This window comes from Oncorhynchus tshawytscha, linkage group LG06 (assembly GCF_018296145.1).
Source record: "Oncorhynchus tshawytscha isolate Ot180627B linkage group LG06, Otsh_v2.0, whole genome shotgun sequence".
In the NCBI taxonomy this organism is placed as follows: domain Eukaryota; kingdom Metazoa; phylum Chordata; class Actinopteri; order Salmoniformes; family Salmonidae; genus Oncorhynchus; species Oncorhynchus tshawytscha.
Window position 1 is genome coordinate 65,331,496 of NC_056434.1, and position 20,004 is coordinate 65,351,499.

Sequence of the window (20,004 nt, forward strand, 5' to 3'; positions counted from 1 at the left end):
GTTTATGCTTTGCTGCTATCTAGAGGTCTTTTTATTTTATTTTAAATGTATGTCTCTGCATTAGATCAGTAGGTAGGGCAGGCTGACACGAATGAAAGCACTGAGCTACTACTATATAATAAAAACAGATTGAAAGGGGTTATCATAATATTTGCTGGACTATTGTATTTACCGGTATGTATGACATTGACAGTTGTTGTTTTTTTGTTGTCAGCCACTCCCCCTGAAATGCATTTGAGGAGATTATTATATGGATGAGGGTGGGCTCATAGAAAGGATATGAGAAAATAAAATTGTATTTGTCACGTGCTGAATACAACGGGTGTGGATTTAACCCTCTAGAATCTATGCCTGGTTCGACTAAGCTAACAAATAGTCATAGACAAAGGAGATGATTGTGGACTACAGGAAAAAGAGGACCGAGCACGCCACCATTCTCATCGACAGGGCTGCAGTGGAGCAGGGGCCTGTTGCACAAAAGTAGAATTAAGACATCCGGGATAAATGACTCAGCTGAGCTCAATGAAGCCAAAACATGTGCGTCCAGGCTTAATTGGTTGCACAAAGACCAAGCCAGGATGAGCAGACACGGATTCATTAAGCCAGGTGAAACCAATCCTGGATAGGTGCGCGCTCACGGCTCACTCAAATAGACCCCGCCACAGATCACAGATTAACTGATTTACCATGGCAACTAGAGCCGCGTACTTTTCCCCGTCGGAAGCACAAATCCTCATGGAGGCATACGAGGAGGTAAAAGATATAATTAAGAAGAAAGGCAACACCGCCACAGTGATAAAGCAAAGAGAAAAAGCGTGGCAACATAGTGCGTATTAATAAAAGGACACCACATCCTGCCAAATTCCAGCTGCGCTAATTGTATTGTGTTCACAGAGCTCACAAGCTATCAGAAAGTTGTATGGCAACCACCTCCGGCGCCAAATAGAACTGGCAGACATAGACATTCAGTACAAGAAGAAAAAGATGGAAAATCTTGCACTGGAGTTCGAAATAAAAAAGAGGACAATTAGGAAACTGGACCTTGAAATAAAAAAACTTGAGAGGGAGGTGAGATATGCCTACACTGTATGCTAACTGTAACACAAATGTATTAATCATTATTTTTCTTTCCTCCCCAGCTCCAAGAAGATGACACAGCTCAAAATAAAAATTAGGTATATTCTCGTAAAGTCAAGTGAGCCATGACATATGAGCTCTTATTGTGAGCACACAGGAAGGTGGCATCTTTCTAAGGTTTTTTTTATTTTCCCAGCAATCAGTACAACCAAGTCATCGTTATAAGGCATCGCCCTCTTTTGCCCACCCCCAGCACCAGGTGTGGCCACTAGCCTATATGAAGGCCCAAAATTGTGTGTTCCTTTCTGCTCTGACAATGGCATGCCCATTCGTGCGAGATGTGGTGGATGAAGAAGCACTTGTGCTGAGGAGAGCCTTCAGGCGAGAAAGGGTCTTCAGGGACCGGTTGGACCCACTGGCCTTCCCTGATGACCATCTATATGAAAGATACAGGTTTTCTGCAGATGGCATCAGGTATCTATGCAGACTACTGGGTCCCAGGATTAAGCACCGCACTGCACGGAGCCATGCACTGAGTGTGGAGCAAATGGTTTGTGTGGCCTTGCGCTTTTTGCTAGTGGAGCCTTCCTGTACTCAGTGGGGGATGCAGAACAGCTGAACAAGGCCACAATTTGCCGCACAATAAGGAGTGTGTGTCTGGCTATCAAAGCATTAGCAGATGTCTTCATCTCCTTCCCTGGCCACAGAAGACTCTGTGACATCAAAGAGGAGTTCTATAGGATTGCAGGTAAGAGGATCTACAAATTACAGGACAACTGTTAACACATAGTAGGATACTCATTACTTTGTGTGACAGGTTTCCCCAATGTCATTGGTGCAGTGGACTGCACACACATAAGGATAAAAGCCCCCTCAGGTGCCCATGAGGCCGATTTTGTGAATAGGAAATCCTTTCACAGCATTAATGTTCAGGTGAACATAACTTTTTGATATTGTCCATTGACGAACACTCTGCATTGCCAGTGATGTGCATTGATTGGTGTAATATTCCTCATCTTATGATTTCAGATGGTCTGCAATGCTGACTGTGATCAGCAATGTTGTGGCAAAATGGCCTGGCTCAGTCCATGACTCCAGAATCTTTCGGGCCTCTGAAATCTCAGTGCCTATCACAAGGTAAGCCACACAACCCCTATTTATAACCATCATGGCTGTGTCAAGAATATCACTGTGTTTATGAGGTAGTAATGATGAGATTTTGTGTTGACAGGTGAATTCTCTGGTGTGTTGCTGGGAGACAGGGGGTATGGCTGCCAGCCTTTTCTCCTGACACCTTTCACAGACCCCAGGAAGCACAGCAGGCCTACAACCATGCCCATGCCAGGACCAGGGCCAGAGTTGAAATGACCTTTGGCCTCCTGAAGGCACGCTTTCACTGCCTTCACAAATTAAGGGTCAGCCCTGTTAGGGCATGTGATATTACTGTGGCTTGTGCTGTCCTCCACAATGTGGCCTGCCTGAGGAAGGAGAGGGCCCCCAGAGTGCCACCAGCCATGGACTGGGACAATCCGGCAATCTTCCCTGATGACGACAGTGGTCGGCTGCTGAGGGACCAATATGTGTTGAATTATTTTAGTTAGTATGTGTGCTTTCAATTTTGGTTAAATATGTCCTGCGGTGGCAGAGGAATTTGGGTTTTTTGGGTTCGTTTTTGACGAATTTGGCCTCTTATGATGTTTGTGCGGTATACTGTGTGTAATACAAGGCTGCAGGGAGGCTACTGCATCCATTCATTTGTCTGTTCAGTTGATGTGTATGGATTTGTCCTGCATTTATTTTAGTGTGCAGACATGCAGGGTGTGTTATATACAGACCTTTGAATGTGTATGTATCATTTTGTATAATATGCTTGGATTCTGTGCTTTCCATCTTGTAGAGTCACTGTGACTTCAGTTTCGAAAGGAGCTGATGGTTTACCTGCTTTGTTTTGTCCTTATTCAATAAAGGAACATAATGTTACACATTGTGTTTTTATATTCATATGGAATGTGTATTTGTTTATATGACAGAGTACTAGGGCCACACTGAAGAAAAAGGATAAAGTCATAAATTTATGAGGCTGGTTCTTTCTGCAGAAAAGCTACATATTGTTTTTACAGTTTTGATACTTATGACAATGTGATACTTAATATTCTGGCACATCAGCATGTCTTTGTTTATGAAACCATACTGAAGTACGTTTAAATAATAACAGTGGGTCTAGTTATATGTGATAACAATGTATAGTGAGCAGTGAAATAACTATTGGTTTCCATTTGTGGTGACTGCTGACTGACATTAGGGATGAGATTAAATAGATCCTGGAATTTAGCCTGGTCTGGAGCAGGCTAGCTCCACAGAATAAATCTCCATGGTAATTTATACCATAACATATCCTCCTGCCCCTATCCATCTTTAGTGCAACCGGATTACGGATCAATTGAGCCAGGATCACCAAAATATCCTCGCTTAATCCCTTATCCTAGTTTTGTGCAACAGGCCCCAGGTTGAGAGCTTCAAGTTCCTTGGTGTCCACATCACCAACAAACTAACATGGTCCAAGCACACCAAGACAGTCGTGAAGAGGGCACAACAAAACCTATCCCCCTCAGGAGACTGAAAAGATTTGGCATGGTTCCTCAGATCCTCAAAAGGTTCTACCGCTGCACCATCGAGAACATCCTGACTGGTTGCATCACTGCCTGGAATGGCAAATGCTCTGCCTCCGACCGCAAGGCACCATAGCATCTCCCACCTGTAGCACACACTCCAGCAGGTATATCTCTCTAGTCACCCCCAAAACTAATTCTTTCTTTGGCCGCCTCTCCTTCCAGTTCTCTGCTGCCAATGACTGGAACGAACTACAAAAATCTCTGAAACTGGAAACACTTATCTCCCTCACTAGCTTTAAGCACCAACTGTCAGAGCAGCTCACAGATTACTGCACCTGTACATAGCCCACCTATAATTTAGCCCAAACAACTACCTCTTTCCCAACTGTATTTAATTTTTATTTATTTATTTATTTTGCTCCTTTGCACCCCATTATTTTTATTTCTACTTTGCACATTCTTCCATTGCAAAACTACCATTCCAGTGTTTTACTTGCTATATTGTATTTACTTTGCCACCATGGCCTTTTTTGCCTTTACCTCCCTTCTCACCTCATTTGCTCACATTGTATATAGACTTGTTTATACTGTATTATTGACTGTATTGTTTGTTTTACTCCATGTGTAACTCTGTGTCGTTGTATCTGTCAAACTGCTTTGCTTTATCTTGGCCAGGTCGCAATTGTAAATGAGAACTTGTTCTCAACTTGCCTACTTGGTTAAATAAAGGTAAAATATTTTTTTATTTAAATAAAATAAACTACAGAGGGTAGTGTGAACGGCCCAGTACATCACTGGGCCAAGCTTCCTGCCATCCAGGATCTCTATACCAGGCGGTGTCAGAGGACTCCAGCCACCCTAGTCATAGACTGTTCTCTCTGCTACCGCACGGCAAGCAGTACCAGAGTGCCAAGTCTAGGTCCAAGAGGATTCGAAACAGCTTCTACCCCCAAGCCATAACACTCCTGAACACCTAATCAAATGGCTACCCAGACTATTTGCAATGACCCCCCCTCTTTTACACCGCTGCTACACTCTGTTGTTATCATCTATGCATAGTCACTTTAATAACTCCACATGTACACTACCGTTCAAATGTTTGGGTTCACTTAGAAATGTCCTTGTTTTTGAAAGCAAAGCAATTTTTTTGCCCATTAAAATAACATCAAATTGATCAGAAATACAGTGTAGACATTGTTCATGTTGTAAATGACTATTGTAGCTGGAAACTACTGATTTTTAATGGAATATCTACATAGGCATACAGAGGCCCATTATCAGCAACCATCACTCCTATGTTCCATTGGCTCGTTGTGTTAGCTAATTCAAGTTTATAATTTTAAAAGGCTAATTGATCATTAGAAAACCCTTTTGCAATTAAGATCTCGCTTTTCTGTTAAAAAATAAGGACATTTTTAAGGCACCCCAAACTTTTGAACGGTAGTGTACATATTAGCTCAACTAATCGGTGGCCCCGCACATTGACTCTGTACCGGTGCCCTCCTGTATATAGTCGCGCTATTGTTATTTTACTGCTGCTCTTTAATTACTTGTTACTTTTATTTCTTATTCTTATCCGTATTTTTTTAAACTGCATTGTTGGTTAGGGTCTTGTAGTAAGCAAGCATTTCACTACTCGGCTCATGTGACTAATACAATTTGATTTGATTTGATACCAAGGATCATTTAGCCAGTGGCATAAAGTACTTAAGTAAAAATACTTTAAAGTACTACTTAAGTAGTTTTTTGGGGTATCTGTACTTTAATATTTCTATTTTTGATTACTTTCCCTTCTCTACATTCCTAAATAAAATAATGTACTTTTTACTCCATACATTTTTCTTGACACTCAAAAGTACTCGTTACATTTTGAATACTTAGGAGGACAGGAAAATGATCAAATTCACACACTTATCAAGAGAACATCCCTGGTGTCTCTGATCAATAAACGCAAATGCTTAGTTTGTAAAGATGTCTGAGTGTTGCTATCGTAAATAAATAAAAACCAAGAAAATAGTGCCATCTGATTTGATTAATATAAGGAATTTGAATGATTTAGAATTTTACTTTTGATACTTAAGTATATTTGAGCAATTATATGTACTTTTGATACTTAAGTATATTTAAAACCAAATACCTTTAGACTTTTACTCAAGTAGTATTTTACTGGGCGACTTTCACTTTTACTTGAGCCGTTTTCTATTAAGGTTTTTTAACATTTACTCAAATATGACAATTCTTCCACCACCGTAGCTATTTAATTTAGAATTTTAGGACCCCAAATGCATTGAATAACAGATTAACTAAGACCGTACTCAATGAGCTGTTTGCCATAAGCAAACAGGAAAACGCTCATCAAGAGGTGGTGCTCCTAGTGGCCAGGGACTTTAATGCCGTGAAACTCAAATCTGTTTTACCTAATTTCTACCAGCATGTTAAATGTGAAACCAGAGGGTAAAAAACTCGACACCACCTTTACCCCACACACAGAGATGCGTACAAATCTCTCCCTCGCCCTCCATTTGGAAAATCTGACCATCATTCTATCCCCCTGATTCCTGCTTACAAGCAAAAACTAAAGCAGGAAGCACCAGTAACTCAGTCAATAAGAAAGTGGTCAGATGAAGCAGATGCTAAGCTACAGGACTGTTTTGCTAGCACAGACTGGAATATGTTCAGTGATTCTTCCGATACCATTGAGGAGTACACCACATCAGTCACTGGCTTCATCAATAAGTGCATCGATGACGTCGTCCCCACAGTGACCGAACGTACATACCCCAACCAGAAGCCATGGATTACAGGCAACATCTGCACTGAGCTAAAGGGTAGATCTGCCACTTTCAAGCAGTTGGACTCTAACCCGGAAGCTTATAAGAAATCCCGCTATGTCCTCCGCCGAACCATCAAACAGGCAAAGTGTCAATACAGGACTAAGATTGAATCATACTACACTGGCTCCAACTCTTGTCGGATGTGGCGGGGCTAGCAAACTATTACAGACTACAAAGGGAAGCACAGCCGCGAGCTGCCCAGTAACACGAGCCTACCAGATGAGCTAAATTACTTCTATGCTGGCTTCGAGGCAAATAACACTGAAACTCCATGAGAGCATCAGCTGTTCCGGATGACTGTGTGATCAAGCTCTCCGTAGCCGGTGTGAGTAAGACCTTTAAACAGGTCAACATTCACAAGGCCACAGGGCCAGACGGATTACCAGGACATGTACTCTGAGCATGCGCTGACCAACTGGCATGTGTCTTCACTGACATTTTCAACCTGTCCCTGACTGAGTCTGTAATAACAACATGTTTCAAGCAGACCACCATAGTCCCTGTGCCCAAGAACACTAACGTAACCTGCTTAAATGACTACCGGCCCATAGCACTCATGACTGTAGCCATAAAGTGCTTTGAAAGGCTGGTCATGGCTCACATCAACACCATTATCCCAGAAACCCTAGACCCACTCCAAATAGCAAACCTCCCCAACAGATCCACCGATCATGCAATCTCAATCGCACTCCACATTGCCCTCACCCACCTGGAGAAAAGGAACACCTATGTGGGAATGCTGTTCATTGACTACAGCTCAGCGTTCAATACCATAGTGTCCACAAAGCTCATCACTAAGCTAAGGACCCTGGGACTAAACACCTCTCTCTGCAACTGGATACTGGACTTCCTGACGGGCCGCCCACAGGTGGTAAGTGTAGACAACAACATCTGCCACGCTGATCCTCAACACTGTGGCCCCTCAGGGATGTGTACTTAGTCCCCTCCTATACTCCCTGTTCACCCACGACTGCGTGGCCAAGCATGACTCCAACACCATCATTAAGTTTGCTGACAACGATGAGACAGCCTATAGGGATGAGGTCAGAGAACTGGCAGTGTGGTGCCAGAACAACAACCTCTCCCTCAATGTGAGCAAGACAAAGCAGCTGATCTTGGACTACAGGGAAAGGCAGGCCGAACAGGCCCCCATTAACATCGATGGGGCAGTAGTGGAGCGAGTCGAGAGTTTCAAGTTCCTGGTTGTCCATATCACCAATTAACTATCATGGTCCAAACACACCAAGACAGTCGTGAAGAGGGCACAACAAACCTTTCCCCTTCAGGAGACTGAAAAGATTTGGCATAAGTCCCCAGATCCTCAAAAAGTTCTACAGCTGCAACATCGAGAGTATCCTGGCCGTTTGTATCACCGCCTGGTATGGCAACTGCTCTGCATCTGACAGTAAGACGCTACAGAGGGTAGTGCGTATGGCCCAGTACATCACTGGGGACCAGCTTCCTGCCATTCAGGACCTACATAATAGGCAGAGGAATGCCCATAAAACTGTCAGAGACTCCATTCACTCAAGTCATAGACTGTTTGATCTACTACTGCATGGCAAGCAGTACCGGAGCGCCAAATCTAGGACCAAAAGGCTCCTTAACAGTTTCTACCCCCAAGCCATAAGACTGCTGAACATTTAATCAAATGGCCACCGGACTATTTACATTGACACCCCCCCATCCATTTGTTTTGTACACTGCTGCTACTCACTGTTTATTATCCATGCATAGTCACTTCAACCCTACCTACATGTACACATTACCTCAACTAACCTGTACCCCCGCACACTGACTCGGTACCTGTACCCCCTGCATATAGCCTCATTATTGTTATTTTATTGTGTTACTTTTTATTATTTTTTACTTTAGTTTGGTCAATATTTTCTTAACTCTTCTTGAACTGCACTGTTGGTTAAGGGCTTGTAAGTAAGCATTTCACGGTAAGGTCTACACTTGTTGTATTCGGCGCATGTGACAAATGTTTGATTTGATTCGGGATGGTGCCAGGTTTCCTCCTTTGGCATTCAGGCCAAAGAGTTCAATCTTGGTTTCATCAGACCAGAGAATCTTGTTTCTCATAGTCTGAGAGTCCTTTCGGTAAACTCCAAGCAGGTTGTCATTTACATTATTTTAATTGAACCTTTATTTAACTAGGTAAGTCAGTTAAGAACAAATTCTTATTTACAATGACGGCCTAGGAACAGTGGGTTAATTACCTTGTTCAGGGGCAGAATGACAGATTTTTACCTTGTCAGCTCAGGGATTCAATCTAGCAACCTTTCGGTTACTGGCCCAACGCTCTAACCACTAGGCTACCTGCCGTCATGTGCCTTTTACCGAGGAGTGGCTTCCATCTGGCCACTCTACCAAAAAGGCCTGATTGGTATAGTGCTGCAGTGATGGTTGTCCTTCTGGAACGTTCTCCCATCTCCACAGACGAACTCTGGAGCTCTGTCAGAGTGAACATCGGGTTCTTGGTCACCTCCCTGACCAAGGCCCTTCTCCCCCGATTGCTCAGTTTGGCCCGGGCGGCCAGGTCTAGGAAGAGCCTTGGAGGTTCCAAACTTTTTCCATTTAAGAATGATGGAGGCCACTATGTTCTTGGGGACCTTCAATGCTGCAGAAGTTTTTTGGTACCCTTCCCCAGATCTGTGCCTCGACACAACCCTGTCTCGGAGCTCTATGGACAATTCCTTCAACCTCATGGCTTGTTCTTTGCTCTGACCTCCAGTGTCAACTGTGTGGACCTTGTATAGACAGGTGTGTGCCTTTCCAAATCATGTCCAATCAATTGAATTTACCACAGGTGGACTCCAATCAAGTTGTAGAAACATCTCAAGGATGAGCAATGGAAACAGGATGCACCTGAGCTAAATTTCAAGTCTCATAGCAAAGGGTCTTATTTACATAAGTGTTAAGGTATTGCTTTTTTTATTTTTATAAAAATGTGCTACGAAAACTGTTTTTCACTTTGACATTATGGGGTATTGTGTGTAGACTGTTGGGGAAAAACATTAATTTATTACAATTTAGAATAAGGCTGTAACATAACAAAATGTGGAAAAAATCAAGGGGTCTGAATACTTTCCGAAAGCACTGTATTTACATAAGTATTCAGACCTTTTGCTATGAGACTCGAAATTGATCTCAGATGTCTACCCTTACTAAGCACTTAAACTTGGCAATGACGTACTATCCTCATGAGTGACAGAACACTGAGCCAATCACGGCGCAATGCTCCTATTTTCTGCTGGCTCACCCCACCACCACAGAAAGCACTGTGCTAGGCTGAAACACCTGCATTTTGGAGCTGCCTTATTCAAGAAAACAAAACAGAGACAATGTGTGTATGCAGCTTTATTAACTGAATGATATATATTTGTACATTGCTTGCAAACTGATATGTGACACGTATTAATGTCAAAATAACATGCAAAACAGGCCTCCCAAAATATATATATTTTTTTCTCTGAAAATGTGGGTCTCAAAACAGCCCCACCTGCACTGAATGACGTGTCGCCACTGGATGTTACCCACTGACATATGATTCAAAATTCAAAAGGCATTCGTGCATCTGAGCTATCTTTTTTGCAGGTGCATGGCAACAGTTGAATAAAATGAGAGAAAAAAAGAAACAGCAGCGTGCGGGTTTCTTATTTTTTACCCACTGACATATGAAAACTCTGAACACAAAGCAACTCTAAGCATACACCATATGCACCTGTGAACTAAGATCTGAAAGGATTTGGTCATTTTGATTTGGAGCAAAGATATTTATGCTAATTGTTTGGAGCAACATGCGATGTTTTTAATTTCAAAGTCGCGCGAGATGTTATGTTTTCACGTAGTACGCACGACGTGTTACGCGTTGAATCTGAGTGACGCAGCCCCATCTGATTAGGCAGTGTAATGCATTTTTGGGAACAAATATTTATCTTTTAAGCGCCCCTGATGCTGTAGTTGACAATTCATTTGGTTGTATGTGAGATTGAAAGTGCAGTTTTCTTTTTAAAAGGGATCAAGAACACGTTCACCTGCTCTAAAAGATGGCTTCGTCTGATGGAAACAAAAACACGAACACGGAACCATGGGGTGGTTTTGAGGACAACATTATCCAGGTAACATTAGCTAGCGAGTTAGCTAGGTAGCAATAGCCAGGAAAATACTTGTAATGTTTTTACTATTATTTTCCTAGCTACATCGCGATAATGTTACATCTTCTTTAGTGTTGCCAAACGACATTTTTCTGTGCAATACATATAGTACAGAGATAGCTAACGTTAAAGTTTGTCCAACAACAATGTTATGCTAGCTTGCTCGCTAATCATAAACTAAGAAACATTTATTTATTTTCTTAGCTAGCTAAATTAATTATTAACTTCACAGTTTGTGACAGTCTGATGAAAACATGAACAATTTGCGCGTGAAACAATTTCACGTACAAGGATGTACAGTAGTTATGTAATAAACGATCTATTACTAGGGCACTGGGTCAGCAGTGATTGACATGGAAAACATGGATGACACATCAGGCTCCAGCTTTGAGGACATGGGGGAGATGCACCAGCGCATGAAGGAGGAGGAGGAGGTGGCAGAGGAGGCTGAAGCAACTGAAGAGGAGACTGGAGAGGATGGCGAGTTTCTGGGAATAAAGGGTATCAAGGGCCAGCTGGGGAGACAGGTGGCAGATGAGGTGAGCTGAGAAAGCTTTGTGATGCTGATGGGCAACAACTTGTCACACACAACATTACCTTTGTTATAAAAAGGGCTTTGCCATTACCCAATATTGTAATTTCTATCTCAATAGCCTTGTCTGGTTAATTTTGCTGTCATAACTTTGACTTTCATCACACCGTTATGTCAGCTGATTTATAATGAACGTTCCCTCATCCTCTTAGGTGTGGCAAGCAGGAAAGCGGCAGGCTTCCAAGGCTTTCAACCTATATGCCAACATAGACATTCTCCGGCCGTACTTTGACGTGGAGCCTATGCAAGTTAGGAACAGGTGAGTCAGTACAAATGTGTTTTGTAATCACAACTTGTAGTCCTAACATGTATAGTTTAGCATTCATATTTTATGACACTCTTCCTAACATGTACGCTTCTTTTCTACCCTAGGTTGATTGAATCAATGATACCCATCCGTATGATCAATTTTCCACAGGTGAGTGGGATTTTCTTTTCCCATACTAGTTTCACAGGCTGGGGAAAGATTTCAATCTAGAAGTTTTCAGAGCTTACCTGGCCAATTAACATAAATGTTTTTACTGCTCTTCTTTTTCAACTGTAGAAGATTGCTGGGGAGCTGTATGGGCCCATGATGCTGGTGTTCACGCTGGTGGCCATCCTCCTGCACGGAATGAAGACATCAGGAACAGTTATTGTAAGAGAGCCCAACTTATACTGTCTTAATAAATGCATGTTAATATACAGTATACAGATGGATATGGCATATTAGGTGTAATGAACACTTTTCTACATACAACTGTAGATGAAGGTAGCATCAACTCAACCATTTTGACATTACGAAAGCATAAAGCATCTGTTCAGAGTTTCAGACATTAGGTACTGCTTATTTAGCACTCATGTGGTCTGTTCATCCTGCATTGTTATTATTAGTTGTCTATCTGACCTTGATTAGGCCTAATAAATGTTTTTCTTCCCTGGACAGAGAGAGGGTACTCTGATGGGAACAGCCATAGGGACATGCTTTGGTTACTGGCTGGGAGTTTCCTCCTTCATCTATTTCCTGGCATACCTATGCAATGCCCAGATCACCATGCTCCAGATGCTGTCTCTGCTGGTGAGTCAACAGTGACCATAACTCTCCTCACAGCATCCCTGTGTAATCCGTTTGCTATAAAAGCAGTGTGAAATCTCACCGTCTGTTCTACTATGTGCCCCCAACAGGGTTATGGTCTTTTCGGGCACTGCGTGGTTCTCTTCGTCACCTACAACGTCCACTTCCACTCCCTATTCTACATCCTGTGGCTGGTTGTAGGAGGGCTCTCCACACTGCGGATGGTAAATAGGCAGATTAATTACTTAAAATCCAAAGAGCCCTTTGACACACTCTGTCTGCGTTTTGAGTGGTAAGGCTAAAGCAACCGACTAGACGAACGTCGAGGAGTGAAGTCGGACACTAATGTGGTTTTCCAACAGAAAGGCTCAGATTAACATGGCAGTGTTGCCGTTGTTTCTAAAAGTTTTTGTTTATAATGTTGAAATAAGCATGTCAAACTGAAATCACATGTGTGTAGATTGTTAAATCAAATAGTGAGAGCCTAAAATATCACATTAATTTGTATATAGGCCTATATGAAACGCGGCAAAGTTGGTTCCTGTCTCAGTCATTTCTATGTCTGGGTCAAACAAAAACACCAGAATGACTGGTTGATAATAGAGCCTCCCACAATGCAGGCGAAGGCTGCAGGATGAAGTTGGTGAAGAGTAACTGTAGGTGCAAGTCAGACAAGTTTTATCCCCATAATGCAACACACTTTGAAAGGCCTAGAGAAAATATATCCACTCGAATGCGCCCACTATGTCAGTGATAGTCAGTCTCTCCCCCTGGCTCACCTTCTCCCTCTCTCTCAGGTGGCTGCTGTTATCTCTCGGACTGTGGGCCAGACCCCACGCCTCATCCTCTGTGGAACACTGGCTGCTCTGCATATGCTCTTCCTGCTCTACCTGCACTTCGCTTATCACAAGATTGTTGAAGGTAAGATTCCCCGGAAGGCAAACCAGGACTCGTCTTCACAAAGCGTCTCAGAGTAGGAATGCTGATCTACACTGAGCAAAAATATAAAACGCAACATGGAACAATTTCAAAGATTTTACTGAATTACAGTTCATATAAGGAAATCAGTCAATTTAAATCACTTCATTAGGCCCTAATCTATGGAATTCACATGAATGGGAATACATATATGCATCTGTTGACCACAGATAACTTAAAACCAGTCAGTATCGTGTGTGTGACCACCATTTGCTGCATGCAGCGCGACACATCTCCTTCGCATAGAGTTGATCAGGCTGTTGATTTTGGCCTGTGGAATGTTGTCCCATTCCACTTTAATGGCTGTGTGAAGTTACTGGATATTGGCGGGTACTGGAACACTCTGTCGTACACTTCGATCCAGAGCTTCCCAAACATGCTCAATGGGTGACATGTCTGGTGATTATGCAGGCCATGGAAGAACGGGGACATTTTCAGCTTCCAGGAATTGTGTACAGATCCTTGTGACATGGGGCCGTGCATTATCATGCTGAAACATGAGGTGATGGCGGTGGAAGAATGGCACGACAATGAGCCTCAGGATCTCGTCACGGTATCTCTCTGCATTAAAATTTCCGTCGATAAAATACAGTTGTGTTCGTTGTATGTAGCTTATGCCTACCCATACCATAACCCCACCACCATTGGGCACTCTGTTCACAACATTGACATCAGCAAACCGCTCGCCCCCACACGACAGATGTCTGCCATCTGCCCGGTACAGTTGAAACTGGGATTCATTCGCGAAGAGCAGACTTCTCCGGCATGCCAGTGGACAGCAAAGGTGAGCGTTTGCCCACAGAAGTTGGTTACGACGACGAAATGCAGTCTAAGACCCTGGTGAGGACGACGAGCAAGAAGCTTCCTTTAGACGGTTTCTTACAGTTTGTGCAGAAATTCTTCAGTTGTGCAAACCTTCAGTTTCAGAAGCTGGATGTGGAGGTCCTGGGCTGACGTGATTACACGTAGTCTGCCGTTGTGAGGCCGGTTGGACGTACTGCAAAATTCTCTAAAATAATGTTGGAGGTGGCTTATGGTAGAGATCTGAACATTAAATTCTCTGGCAATTCCAATTGCAAGCTCCCTCAACTTGAGACATCTGTGGCATTGTGTTTGAGTGGCTTTTTATTGTCCCTAATATAAGGTGCACCTGTGTAATGATCATGCTGTTTAATCACCTTGATATGCCACACCTGTCAGGTAGATGGATAGTCTTGGCAAAGGAGAAATGCTCACTAACAGGGGTGTAAACAAATTTGTGCGTAACGTTTGAGAGAAATAAGCTTTTTGTGCCTATAAAACATTTTTGGGATATTTTATTTCAGCTCATGAAACATGGGACCAACACTTTATATGTTGCAATTATATTTTAGTTCAATGTAAGATAGTTTTTGCCTTTTAAATCTTTAATGAAGGATGGGGGGACCAAGATCAGCACTCCAACTTTGAGACGCTTAATGAATACAGGCTCCCCTTGTCCAAATATAAACACATTTGAATTGCTTCTATTCAATGATCCTCCAAGTTAGGCTCGAGCAGTGTACCAGGGTATTTTTAAATAGTTATAGTATGATTTTTCAATACTGTCAAAATAAATAATATATAATAACCTCTGAGGTAGGGATAGGCGTTTAAAATAATTTCACTATTCAAACAGTATCATACATTTTTGTCAGATATCCAGACATTCAAAATACACATTTTCTTCACTGCTGGAGAGAGGCTGGCGCTCTATTGCTGCAGCTACAGAGGGCTGTGTGTGTGGCAGTGAGCAGACAGAGGAAGAGCGAGAGACGCAGTAGCTGACTCGGCCACATCCAAGACTAGCTAACTTGTAGGAGCCACAATGTTATTTATCATCCCATACAGTGCATTCGAAAAGTATTCAGACCCCTTGACTTTTTCCACATTTTGTTACGTTACAGCCTTACTCTGAAATGGATTAAATAAAAAAATTATCCTCATCAATCTACACACAATGCCTCATAATGACAAAACAAAAAGTTATTTTTCTCACATTTTTGCTAATAAAAAACCTTATTTACATAACTATTCAGAGCCTTTTGATATGAGAGTCGAAATTGAGCTCAGGTACATCCTGTTTCCATTGATCATCCTTGAGGTGTTTCTACAACTTGATTTGAGTCCACCTGTGGAAAATTCAATGGATTGGACATGATTTGGAAAGGCACACACCTGTCTATATAAGGTCCCACAGTTGACAGTGTATGTCAGAGCAAAAACCAAGCCATGAGGTCGAAGGATTTGTCCGTAGAGCTCCGAGACAGGATTGTGTAGTATTGAAGGTACTCAAGAACACAATCGCCTCCATCGAAGTTTGTAACCACCCAAGACTCTTACTAGAGCTGGCCGTCCGGTCAATCTGAGCAATCGGGGGAGAAGGGCCTTGTTCAGGGAGTTGACCAAGAACCCGATGTTCACTCTGACAGAGCTCCAGAGTGCCTCTGTGGAGATGGGAGAACCTTCCAGAAGGACAACCATCTCTGCAGCACTCCACCAATCAGGCCTTTATGGTAGAGTGGCCAGATGGAAGCCACTCCTCGGTAAAAGGCACATGACATCCCGCTTGGAGTTTGCCAAAAGGCACCTCAAGGACTCTCAGACCATGAAAAACAAGATTCTCTGGACTGATGAAACCAAGATTGAACTCTTTGGCCTGAATGCCAAGCATCACATCTGGAGGAATCAAGTCACGGTGAAGAATGGTGGTGGTAGCATCATGCTGTGAGGATGTTTTTCAGCGGCAGGGACTGGGAGACTAGTCAGGATCGAGGGAAAGATGAACGGAGCAAAGTACAGCAATCCTTGATGAAAAACTGCCCCAGAGCGTTCAGGACCTCAGACTGGGGGGGGGGGGAAGGTTCACCTTCCAACAGGACAACGACTCCAAGCACACAGCTGAGACAACGCCGGAGTGGCTTCGGGACAAGTCTCTGAATGTCCTTGAGTGGCCCAGCCAGAGCCCGGACTTGAACCCGGTCGAACATCTCTGGAGAGACCTGAAAATAGCTGTGCAGCAACGCTCCCCGTTCAACCTGATAGAGCTTGAGAGGATCTGCTGAGAAGAATGGGTGAAACTCCCCAAATACAGGTGTGCCAAGCTTGTAGCGTCATACCCAAGAAGACTCGAGGCTGTAATCACTGCCAAAGGTGCTTCAACCAAGTACTGAGGAAGTGGTCTGAATACTGAAGTAAATGTTTTTTTATTTTTAGTACATTTTATAAAAATGTCTCAACCTGTTTTTGCTTTATCATTGTGGGGTTGATGTAGCTTGATGAGGGATTACAACAATTTAATCAATTTTAGGATAAGGTTGTAACGCAGCAAAATGTGTCAAAAGTGAAGGGGTCTGAATACTTTCAGAATGCACTGTATAACAGTGCCTGTCTTGACTGGAGTAGCCTAGAGAACATAGCCAGCTATAGCTAGCTAGGCTAATTGAGGCCACATTCTGCACTTTCTTCCCAACCCCATTAGGATAAACAACAGCCTACCTGTTGGTTGCTCATTGTAGACTACTCCTTCTCATTTTGCAAACTTTTTAATTCCATAAACTTGCATTGCATTAGTGACCTATCACTCTACTTGCTACATATTGAGCTGCTTTGATTGGCCAACCTAAACAGAAAGCTACACACCTGAAGGCTACCGGTCTTTTTATGGGCCGCACGTCATAAAAACAACATTGGAAAGTTTGTTTTATTATATTAATAGTTTGAAACATCATTGTGTGTATATATATACCCTTGTATGTAACAATGTCACATGGATATTTTAATTTAATTTAGAAAAAGCCTTTTCAGTGTTAAATAGACGTAATAAAAATGGATACTCACACACAATACTCTGTATTCGAATACTATTGCCCGTTCGAATATTCAAATATCTGTGCACATCTCTACTCGGGGGCACACCCGCTTTGAAGGAACAGTGGGGGTGCATGCTACGCCACTGCTGGTAACTATCTAAGGTGCCAAATAAATGATCTCCAGCTCAGGGCTCCAGCTAGGCATTTGGTTTGCTAACTTGCTAGCTAAGTGGCTAGCTTGCAATACCAAGCTTCTTGGTTACAGCAGAGACAATCAATCAACTCCTGGATCAAGATCCCTGCTCCCTAAATTACTTTTGTGCGTCAATGTGTTTTGTGCTGGGGTTTTTTTGTTTGGGAAGGAATAGTGCCCCTTGTGTGCACTGCCGGTAATAACGTATGGTACAGGGACGGTATGAAAATCTGGATACCGCCCAACCCTACGCCAAGGTATATTCCTGAAAGTCCAATGCAGATGTTTTTATCTCAATATCAAATCAATTCTGGGTAACAATGAATTATCTTACTGTGATTGTTTTAAGTTAAAATGGTAATAAAAAAATGGCTTTTTAGCAAAAAGCTATTTCTCAAGCAATCAATTTTCTAGGACTGTCTGGGAGTGATCTGAGGGAGCTAATTGGAGGGATATGTAATTTTAACTAGATGTTATTAGCAGAGAGGTTTGAAACTCTTTGTAATTGGTCTATTAACTTATACCACCTGGTGATATCGCAGGCCAAAACTCAAGCCTACCAAAACAGGCTGAAATTCCATGTGTTTTTTTCCAAACAGCTCTTGTATTAAAAGGTAGTTATCATAATTGTCACAATATTATTTCAACCTCAGAGTGGAAATACCATACAAAACACTGGAAAATCAGGTTTTTGACTCCACTCCCCTTTTAAACTGGGTCTTGAATTTGATTAAATAAAAATGACACATTTGTTTTGCATTTTTTTTGTCTGAAGGTATCCTGGACACATTGGAAGGACCCAACATGCCCCCCATCCAGAGAGTGGCCAGAGATTTGCCTGTGGTGGCCACTGCTGCTATGAATGCTGTGAATGCCACAGTGAAGACCCTTGGTGTTATCCTGCAGTCACAGTGATGTTGTGTCCAACATCAACGATGAGACCATAGGCTCATGAGAACCTGAATTCCATGGTGGTGGTGTTGTGTAGATAATACAGACTGATGTGAAAGTCAAAGACCATGGTGGTTACTGGTTATAGTTGACATTCATCATGATACATGAACATTGTCTCGGCAAACAAATCATCATCAGTTCACAACAACTATTGGTTGTTTATATTGAACCAAATCAAAAAACTAGTGAATGTCATGTTTGTTCTCTTCAAATGATTGACTCCCTTTTTCATTGGGATCTTGTATTTGTTAAAGCAGCTTGAGTGCATTAAGATTCCCAGCTGTTTGCATTTGTTCTTATGTTTAGACAAATTAATATTCAACTCGACACTCTCCTTTTTGTAGGCTTTGTTACACAGGTTATGGTGATTCTATAAAATTCTAGACGTTCAACGGGAGGACGGTTCCCTAAGGCTGTGTGGTGCCTTCTATAGTTTCTTCAAAGGAATTATTATTATTATCATGTATGATACGGGGTAAATGTAGAGTTTTATCTAGCTTGTTTTACACAATGCACCTCTCTTGTCTGATAACCTAATGGGAAAATAACCAGATATGCAGTTGATATGTCACCAGATACTGCATTAACTTATGAATATTGTTCCTTCTAATCAGCTTTTGTTTCACCCAGTCATTTGTGCTGTGCATTATTTGTACTTCCTAACATTTGGGTGGGATGCAAAGTAACCTCTCCTCCTTTTTATTTAAATGTGAAATTGTATTTATAGGGTTATTGTACAAAACGATACAATGGAAATAAACTTTACGGACCTAAGACATGGTCTTCTGAAAAAAATCAAGAAGTCCTGCAATTAGATCCTAATCCATGAGTTTCACATGCTTGGGAATACAGATATGCATCTTTTTGTCACAGATACCTTAAAAAAAAAAACAGTCAGTATCTGGTGTGACCACCATTTGTCTCATGCAGTGCAACACATCTCCATTGCATAGAGTTGATCAGGCTGTTGATTGTGGCCTGTGGAATGTTGGCCAACTCTTCAATGGCTGTGCGAAGTTGCTGGATATTGGCGTGAAACTGGAACATGCTGTTGTACACATAGATCCAGAACATCCCAAACATGCTCAATGGGTGACATGTCTGGTGATTATGCAGGCCATTGAAGAGCTGGGACATTTTCAGCTTCCAGGAATTGTGTACAGATCCTTGCGACATGGTGCCGTACATTATCATGCTGAAAAAATAGGTGATGGCGGTAGATGACTGGCATGACAACGGGCCTCAGGATCTCGTCATGATATTCTGTGCATTTAAATTGCCATCGATAAAATGCAATCGTGTTTGTTGTCCGTAGCTTATGCCTGCCCATACCATAACCCAATCGCCACTATGGGGCACTCAGCAAATGTTGACATCAGCCACCCGCTCGCCAACAATGCACCATACACGCTCTGCCATCTGCCCGCTACAGCTGAAACCGGGATTCATCCGTGAAGAGAAGACTTCTCCAGCGTGCCAGTGGCCATTAAATATGAGCATTTGCCCACTGAAGTCGGTTACGACGCCAAACTGCCGTCAGGTCAAGACCCTGGTGAGGACAACAAGATGAGCTTCCCTGATACGGTTTCTGACAAGTTTGTGCAGAAATTCTTTGTACAAACCCACTGTTTCATCAGCTGTCCTGGTGGCTGGTCTCAGACGATCCCGCAGATGAAGAAGCTGGTTTTGGAGGTCCTGGGCTGGCGTGGTTACACGTGGT

At 42.5% G+C, this 20,004-nt stretch overlaps 1 protein-coding gene across 1 annotated transcript; it reads left to right on the forward strand.

Moving 5' to 3' along the window:
* The first annotated feature begins 10,386 nt into the window (after positions 1 to 10,386).
* On the forward strand, positions 10,387 to 19,080 carry yipf3 (Yip1 domain family, member 3). The gene is made up of 9 exons (XM_024424581.2): positions 10,387 to 10,647; positions 11,013 to 11,222; positions 11,428 to 11,534; positions 11,648 to 11,693; positions 11,820 to 11,912; positions 12,201 to 12,332; positions 12,440 to 12,553; positions 13,127 to 13,250; positions 18,106 to 19,080. The coding sequence occupies exons 1-9, from the start codon at positions 10,576 to 10,578 to the stop codon at positions 18,243 to 18,245; spliced, it is 1,038 nt and encodes a 345-aa protein (XP_024280349.1). The 5' UTR covers positions 10,387 to 10,575; the 3' UTR covers positions 18,246 to 19,080.
* The last annotated feature ends 924 nt before the right edge of the window (positions 19,081 to 20,004 follow it).